General features: G+C 37.3%; 1 protein-coding gene across 1 annotated transcript in view; it reads left to right on the plus strand.

Moving 5' to 3' along the window:
* Positions 1-9,425, plus strand: part of USP25 (ubiquitin specific peptidase 25) — a 96,536-nt gene that overhangs the window by 31,264 nt on the left and 55,847 nt on the right. The window contains 2 exon segments of the mRNA XM_009327891.1: positions 4,509-4,595; positions 9,338-9,424. Of these exon segments, the coding sequence (XP_009326166.1) occupies positions 4,509-4,595; positions 9,338-9,424 (174 nt within the window).

A 9,425-nucleotide genomic window follows, 5' to 3' on the forward strand; every position in this document is an offset into this window, starting at 1 on the left:
AAATGGGTGTTGCAGTGTGTTAATGCATATATAAGCTTTCAACTTACACAAGATCATGTTTTAGCTAAATGCCAGTGTCTGAAGCAATTCGTTTAGGAGCTCTGTAGGAATGCATACTTTTCTTCCCCCCTGCCGAAGAGTTGCTTTTCAAGCTGTATTAATAAGATATATCTAGTTTTTGGCTGCTAGCCAAATTAAGTCCCTCCTAAATTTTCTTTGCCAAAATTCAAGTTAGTCTTTGTCTTTTTCTCCTGTTAAATCTCAAGCCTTGGCACTAATTTGGACAAATTCCTAGCCAGTATTTGCTGCTGACACATAAGCGTCGTTATGCGCACCTACACTAGTTGTGGCATCCTTGCCTGTTGCTAATCCCCTTCACTTTAGTAAAAGGGACCCTACGAACTGGCCTGCCACAAGAATAGAAATTGTGCAGCTTTTCTTGGGCTGCTCTAAGAGACATCTGAATGATGACCGCATTTCACAACATGCCGGTGGTGTTCCAGCTGTCTGCCAGTAGGTAGGTCCTATTTTGTTTGCTAAGCTTCATTTCCCCCCCGCCTCCCCTTACTTATCACCTTAGGAGAAGTTTAGGTTTTCTGCAGTCATTACAGCACTGGTCAAATGTATTCATTCTACTTAAGCATCCTAGATGATTTTCGGCCAAATGAGAATGTTTTTGGCATCTTGCTGACTGGTTTAGAATTAGTAGCCCGAATCTCTTTTAATACGTGTTTCACAGATCAATCTGAAAATCCATCCTTCCTTCCAAGCTTAATCTTTAGGAATTGAATGGGAAGATGGCTATATTCATAGTATTATGAAATTATGGCTTTCGTGTAAACTTGTAGAAAGGTGATCAACATTAAAAATTCCTCAGTTCTTGCACAAAATTTTTTGCTTTTTTGTTCTCAACAGTGGAAACAAATATAAAATTGCTAGTCAAAGAAAACAGAAGGTTTTCATACATCTGCTACTGAAACAGCTGTTTTTAGTGCCCTGTGCTTACAGAACTTGCAAGAATCCATCAGAGCCTGTCTAAAGCCCTGTGCAGCAGCTTGATAGGTCATCTTTTATCTAGATGCAGAAGTACTGTTTTCCTACTCTCCAAGTATTGTTGATGTCAGTACCTTTACTATTTTAGGACTCTGCTGGCAGCTCTTAATGATCTGTGTTGCGTGCCAAGCTTTATGGATTTAATACGCTGACTAATTTATATTCTTGAAGTATTAATGTAGCATCACAGTTCTTGAATGTTAAGAATTAATCCTTTACTCAGGCAACCTAAATTCTGCCAAGGTCCTTATATTTGATAATCCTAGATATTAAGGGGGGGTAAAAAGGATGTTTTAGGTGAAATGAAGGCAGCTTATGTTCTGAAACTGTGTTTGGACTCTGTATAATGAGGGTAGACATTACTTAGAGAAGTGAATGTTTTTAATATCTTATAGCCTTGAAGCTACAACTCTACCTAGCTCTTTCTGGCATGACAGAAAATACGTCTACATCATTACCACCTATAGCAGGGGAAAGCCACATGTCTGTTGTCATTCAGCACGGTTAGTTTGAACACCCTAAACTGATGCTGGATTTTTGTTGTTGTTCAGTCTCATTTTTCGCTTACTCTTTTGTTCAGTCCCCAAACTGACATAATAGGAGGCAGGTATTCTGAAAATCTGTTGATTTTCATGATAATTTGAATTGTTATAACTTGCTTTAGCCTTAGCTTAGTCAAGTTTCCAGATGACAGCTTTTTAAGTAGGTTTAAATACACTGGAAAAAAACCCAAAAAAACAAACCCCCACCTTTTAGAGAATTTTTCTTGCATGCATAAGTTTTGCATACTTTACATTGGTAAATTTTAAACATATTTGACCAAGGCCAGTAGATATAAAGTATCCACCTTTTAGATCCAGCCTGTTTTCTTGCGCTGGGACTCCTGACACCTTTCTGTAGCTGAAGCCAAGTAGGTGAGAGATGAAGTGCTGCCCCATGCAACATGTTTGGAAGGCCAGTGCTTTGGCCTGGGGCCAGCGGGTGGCACTCGGGCCAGGGACAGTCTCTGCTGTGTTTCTTTTGGTGGCTGCAGAACAGCAGCTTCTGCTCCGTGGCATTGCCTACCCTGGGTGTAGGCAGCTTAGTCGACAGGTGGCTCAGCAAATTGGGAATTGTTTTGCCTAGCCCCTTTCTGAAGCACTGGGGTGGTTGGCCATGGCAGGTCTCTGCTGCAATGAGGGCTTAGGTGAGCTCACGTATATCTTCTTACCTCAAGAACAACTGTAAGTTCATCCTTGAGGTACTTCGGGCACAAAAATTGTTTGGTCTCAGCCACACTTATTGTGTACTTGTTTACGCTTACACTGGGAAATTATCTTTTTTTTTTTCATGAAGATGGAAGTTTCCTGAAGTTGATTTAGCTCCGTATAGAAGAGCTACAACATGATACTGTGCTGTTAGCGTTAGTGGTGTTGGCGGTAGATTAACTGAGTGTTCTGCTGCATATCCGTACAACCACTCACAGTGTAAGCTGGTTTGGAGAAAAGTTTAATAACTAAATATCTTGCATAACAAATTTTGAGTAGAACAAAGTTGAAGAAGAAAACAGCATATCAGACAATCCTCTTAATTATTCTCAGCAGCTTGCAGAAATACATTTGCACACCTTAGTAAAGCATGAGTTACATGTTTACGGTTTAGAGTTCTGGATTAAAGAAATATAGTTTTTGTGAAAAACTTGTGGATTGAATGTCAGGCAAAAACTCTAAACATTAGTACAGTTTTCTGCACTTAATTCGTGTGTGTGTATTACAAAACTGGCCAGCTCAGATGCTTGGCACTTCGATGGCACGTGGATTAGTCATGGCGAGAAGTCAGTCTTTGGACATTATATTTCAGCAGCTGGTTTATTTTGTACATAAGACATTGCTATGTTTTGCTGATGAAGAGCCCACCAGTGGAATGCTGTTACATCATGAGACATAACTTCAATTAGTATCAACTTCTAGAATGACACTTGAATTAAATATTAACATTTTCTATGCTTTGAGTAAGTAAACAAAGGACTCTGTTTTAATCTCCCTTCTCTGCAAGGACGGATAAAAGGGGAACCTGTATCTTGAACAGCGAAACAGGAAAAAAAAAAAAGCTTGACTACTCAATTGCCTGTGTTGATTTAGCAAGGTCAGAAAGGTTTTTTTTATTTTTTTTAAATTTATTTTTAAATCTAAAAATGTTAGGAAAGACAACTTTAGCCTCTTCATTTTGCTGGAAATGCTGTATACTGTGGGGTATGGGAAGAGGTTAAACTCAGTACAGGCTCTTTCACGAGGAGAGTCAGGAATGTTGCTACTTTTCACAAACATCTTTTGTTTTCCTTCCAACATGTTCTAAATTATTAGAATAAATGCAGTGCCTCTTCACAACTTGAGTTTCACTTTCCTGGTGCTGTAGAGTTGAAATCCTGTTAAACCCACTGTGGTCTGTGACTTAAGTCTTTACCTGTGTAGGACAAGTTGTGGGATCAAAGTCTATTGCTGGGGTAGGCAAGCTCTGCCTTTGCAAAATAAATAGCAGTATGTGATCAGGGGGGAAAAAAAAAATTAATTATTGTAAAACCAAAGGGGATGAATAGGAGGGCAAATCTTTCCTGTGCTTCTCTGATGAGCATGTTTAAAATACTTTAGAACTTTTCTGCTACCCTTTCTTCATTGAAATGCTAGTTTGTGGTAATGAAGTGAACTTTAGTTAAAGTGCTTTCTGCCTGCACAGAAAAGCAACAGTGCAATTATGCAAGTGCCGAAGACTTCAGTTCTCAGCCACTGCTTTGGACTTCTATTTTTGCAACCCGGAGTCATCTTATTCTTGTACTCTCTTGGCTCCAGGCTCTGTGTTACACTGTGGGGTTCTTTGCGGGTATGCCTGTAGATACCTGTTTTCATGTATTGTTGTCCGTAAAATGAGAATGTTACCAGGTCCTTACCCGCAAAGATGTATAACCCAGTTTCCTTACTCTAATGTACAGTATTCAGGTCCTATAATAATGGGAGAAGTGGACAGAATGCAAAAAGTACAGATAATTGGAAGTGGATTTAAGTTGCATATACAAAGACGTATTCTCTCTGCACTGAGGAGGTAGATGATAGAGGGGCTACAAGATGAATTTTACATGGCTAAATAGGCTTTAATTTTGCTTTGAAAACTGACGGTTACAGAATTAATAAAATCCTTGTTGTAAAAAGTAATTTACTTATTTAAAATTCTTGTTCCATTTATGTGATTAACTGTAAAGAAGTTTTTTTCCATTATGCTGTTTTCTCGGCAAAAATAGTCTTCTGTTGAAAATATGTTTAGCAAAGTTAAGTGAAATCATACAGCTTCTGAAATGAAACTTTGTAATTTCATATGTTCGACATTTCATTTAATTCACTAAGGCACATTTGGAAGAATTTTGTATTGTTTACAGAAGTGCTTAAACGTTTTTGTTTTTGTTTTTGTTTTTTTTTCCTTTTCAGTCATTATTTAACCTCCTGGAGTTTCGAAGACTAGTTTTGAATTTCAATCCTCCTGCAAATGCTCAAGACTTGCCCCGAAACCAAAAGGTAAAATTAGAAGCTAACTTCCCCTAGTGGCTGATAAGGGCATTTCTCTCTTTAATGGAACTTCGCGCTGTTCTTTGGCTCAAACTAGCACGGGTTTTATAGGTGCCAATTAACATTTCTCTGAGCTTCCTGTTGCGGATCTTACGTAAAATACATTAGCTTCACAGTAGAGTGCAGGGCAGGGTGTTGAGAGAGGCAGAGTTTTCTCGGTGTACTGCTGCTTAGGCCAGGTTCAGTGGAACGGCTTTGCTGATACAGCTGTACCAGCACTGCTGCTAGTTGGGGAGCATTTCTAAGGTGAATGGAGCTTGTGTTAACAAACATATTTTATTCTAGACCCGTTGCACCGTGCAGCTACAGGCATGCTTTTTGGTTACCCGCATGTTTTTGATCTGTGTAGCTTTGCCAGCAGCATTGTTAGTGTTGGCCTGGCCACGTCATTGGTTTTTGGGGGATGTTAATTACTAGTAACTCATAATCTGAGATTAAGATTTTGGTTATTAGCTTGTCTTTTCTGGCCTTTTCATGAGGTAAACATAAATTTTCCTATGTTTATTCTGGTACTTGTATGGGATTGGGGAGGGGGGGGCTTGGCTCAGGTTTCTTGTGACCTCAGACTAGTAAGGGGGAATGGTCACGGCCTGAGGGACAAAACAGACCCATTTTTCTTCCTTCATGGATGCCCTCTGAGGAGAGATACATGGGGGCACCTTGGTTTCTATGTTATGAAATAGAAAGGAAGAAATGGGAAGAGGAAGTGGCTGTATGAAGCATGAAGGCACTCGGTGCCCTGATTTTTAGCAAGGGTTTACAGAGCAGTGAATTTCTGCATATCCAGAAATTAGATTATTGCCTTTTATCCCTTTCTTTTGGATTTTAAAAAGGAAGTGTATTGTCAGCCTGTTCTTAGTTGTTTGGCACTTCAGGCTTGACTGGAATGTTCACTAGCAAAAGTAAGAGCTGCAATTAAAAAAGCAAAAGAAAACAGACATAGAGAAGATAGCGTCCATTTCCTAAACCTCTAGGTATGTACCATAAAAGGGAAGTTGCATGTTCAGTCAGAACTGTATAATTTCTCCCCTGCCCATTTTTGTTAGGAAAAAATGTTTTCATTGGGTCATGAGATGGTGTGCAAATACAACATGGGTAGTATCGGGAACATGTCACAACAGGGTGAGGGGACAGTGTATTTTAGTAAAAAAGGCAGGATAAAGTCATGCTTTACCAAAGAGTTGTACTAAAATAGTTATGTTTTTTATTTTTAGATTGACTTTCTGCCTGGTATTTCATTATTTGTCATATAATTCGTTTTAGTAATATCCTCCAGTACTCAGAGTTCTTTACCTTCATTTTTCAGGGCATAAAAAGCAGTTGGCATCTAAGAGGTGGGATGAAATAGATAATAACAAGCTGTTGTCTTTGAAAAACGTCTTGCCCAAACATTGACACTAGCAGCCGAACACGTTTAGCAATTCCAAAGTGTTATTTCTTAGAAATACTGACCATGACAGACAATATTAAGGCTGTGTGAAATGGTGTGACACCAGGCAAGTATATGGATTTGTGCAGAAACTTTGCTTTCTGCAAGCCTGCTAGTAAGAATCTCTGGCAGTAGTTTGTATCCTCTCCTTTCTTAACTTAAATTCCAGAATGAAATAACACTATTAATTGATGTACTCATCTGTCTTATCTATAGCTGAAAAAGGATTGTCTTAGTGTTGAAATATGTTTTGGGGAGAATTTAGAAAAAGAGATGGTTTCACTAGTTGGATCTTAGACAAATAGAAGAAATAAGCATGTATGCCCCCAAATGTGGTGCTTTTATTTCTTTATAAGGTGAAGGCAAGTAGAGGCAAATTGATTTAAAGTTGTAATATAAGCTACCAGTTAACAAAAAAAAGCCCTGGAATTTAATTCCATCTGCTTACTCGTTTTAAAACTATCTCGACTTAGTTTTGTTTTGTTTTTTTATTTTTAACCTAGTATTAAGTACTGTATGTGACTGACGCTCCCTAGGATCAAATTTCCTTGCTAATAAAGACCAAGTTTTAATAATCCCAGATTTTCAAGACTTTGGTTTACATCCTGTTGTTCTTCCAGCTGGTGGAAAGTAGAGTTTAATACTAGGGTCATGACAATCTCTTCATTTAGGATTAAAGCATGTGGTTGTACTTCAGGGGATCTTGCATAGTGGGGTGTGTTTGTTCTTTCCTATCAATATATTGAATCCAAATGCTATTAATAATTTGGTATATAAAATTTTTAATCCAGAAATCATTGGTATAAATTTTGACTTAAAAAAAAACCCAAAACAAAACAACCACGCACCCCACCCTGTTTGCCTCAGCTAATTGGATTTTTTTTTTTTTTTTTGATTGGAAACTTGGGCATACTTAAAATCTCCAATCTGTTTTTGTTCTTTTTCATTTGAAATTAATTTTTCTTCCTTGGTGTGTTCCTCAGCTTCCTTCTGTAGAACAAATATGTTTCTCTGCAGTTACTGCAGCTTCTTTGGTGTCTCAGTTCTCTTACCTCTTGCTGTCATACGAACAGATCTTTTTTTCTGTACGCGGTGAGGCCGGCTACATGTTTGGCCTCAACAATATCTTCAGGAAACGTTTTATCGGAGGAAGTGGGTTACTGTGCTACAGGTTAGCACATCCTTCCCCCTGTTTCAACATTATCGTTATGCCAGTGTCCTGGCGTACTGATTCACAATAATGAATGTTTGCTATGTATTAAACATGTAGATTGCTTTAGAAGCATTTCTTAATCATAAATTGTTCCAACATGAGTGTATTAAGAAATTATTTATGCAGGCAGGATAGGTGATAAAATAGAGAATGTTTTTGATTATGAACTTTCCATACAGATTTTATTTTAAAATCGATGTTAATCTTTTTTTGTGTTATTGCACCTATAGTATGCTTTAAAATTGAGAGCTGTGTGCTGTGCTGTGATTACTTTATTAGCTTTTTTGTTTTAATGTGCAAGTCTTTTGTGGAACTGTATACCTTGTCTTGGGGACTGGCTCATGTCCTTTTGAAGATTTTAGGCTTCGTTTAGTCAGAATCACTGTTTGTTGTGGTAATGCCCACATAATCTGGTCAAGGATCATGCCTAATGCATTAAATTGAGCTTTCTCAAAAAACAACAAGGATTTTTCTAGTTTTAAAGAACTTTTATAGGCTTTACAGAGATGTTTGTTCTGAGTAATCCTACTGACATCAGCAGCCAGTTGTTCAACCTAAAGCTACAAGTATGCCTAAAACTCAGCCAAATTAGTAGTGTAAATTTGGCTAAGTAATGCAATAATACTCACTGCCTATGTACTTCAAATTTAACGAAAGGAAGGTGAGATCTAGAGTATTCTGTGGTCAATCATCTATATTATACATAGAATTATCACTGGTATTGAAGCATCTTGATAAAATATATCTGTATCTAAACTTGATATTCTATTAATTTTTCATAGATCACTTTATGAAAATAGTAAGAAAAAAATCACTTTCACAATTTGTTTCCCTGTTTTGTTGTTATAAAGTGCTTTAAATATGTAAATAGGAGACTGATTTTATTCGTAAATTATGATGATTTAATGCTGAATTAGGGTGGCATTTGATGAAGTCTTCAGCCTTTTCTGTGAACGTTGTTTATAATTGGCAGGTGTTTTGCACGGTGGACTAGAAGAGCAAGTAAAACTTGGGAATTTACATGACTAGAGTTACTTTTTAGGTATTATGCAGAACATATTCCAATTCACCATGCACAGTTTTTAAAGCTGAAATAAAACAGACTTTAGGTACAAAAAGCTTTATGCATACTGGATTGACATAGGAATGACTAAACAAGTCTGCTGTTTGATGAGCATGTGAAATAGTTTGTCATCAAGTAATTCCAGTTTGACCAGCATCTGACATCTGTGCTGCCTTTGAACGATACTTTGTTCTAAATACAAGTGGATGTTACATAGGTTTTAATTTCACAAGTTATTTGTCACCTATCTACTCAAGAGAATGAGTGATATCCAATCTCCACAGCATTTGTAACCTGTGGATTAATCTATGGTATGATGGATTTGTGTTTCAGTTTACTTGCTTTTCATTATACAGGCAGAAAGTATTTCTTCTGCTTCTCTCCTGGAAACCAGAAAAAGAACTCCATATTCCCCATGAACTTTTTAAAAAAAAAAAAAAAAAAGGTAAAAAGGAGAGCAGGCTATTTCTCTTACCCCTTTCAAGAGAAATAATAAAGATTCGTGTACACCTTATAAATTTAGTCTTCAGTAAAAAATAAACTTTAAAAGGTACTAGTCAGTGTGTAGGCTCACAAGAAATTCTGCTAGAGGTATAGAGGAGTACTAATTTCGATAAAATCAATGCATATTGTTGCAGTGCATTACTTAAGGCTTTGTAAGTCTTGGGAACAGCAGTTCTGTCTTAAATGCAACTGAGTTTGTCCACTTGTCCGTTCAGCTCCATTTCAAGTCAAACAGGCACATCTAGATGTGGTTTTGGGGAGCTTTCAGTTTCTGAAATAGAACTTTCTTCCCAGAGAGCTACATTATTTTGTAAAACTGACAACTAAAAGGCATGCAACACTACCTTGGTAGTACTACAAGTAAGCTTATATACTATTATGATGATTGGCTGGATATACACTTAATTCATTGGGTAGCACTTCTGTAATGTACATTTTTGTGACCTCTTTGTTAAATATTTTTATTTCTTCTTCAAATACAGGAACATAGGAATCTGCCTTTCATGCGTGAATTGAGGTACCTGTTTGCACTTCTAGTTGGTTCGAAGAGAAAATATGTTGACCCATCAA

The sequence above is a fragment of the Pygoscelis adeliae genome, unplaced genomic scaffold, assembly GCF_000699105.1.
Source record: "Pygoscelis adeliae isolate BGI_AS28 unplaced genomic scaffold, ASM69910v1 Scaffold14, whole genome shotgun sequence".
In the NCBI taxonomy this organism is placed as follows: Eukaryota; Metazoa; Chordata; class Aves; order Sphenisciformes; family Spheniscidae; genus Pygoscelis; species Pygoscelis adeliae.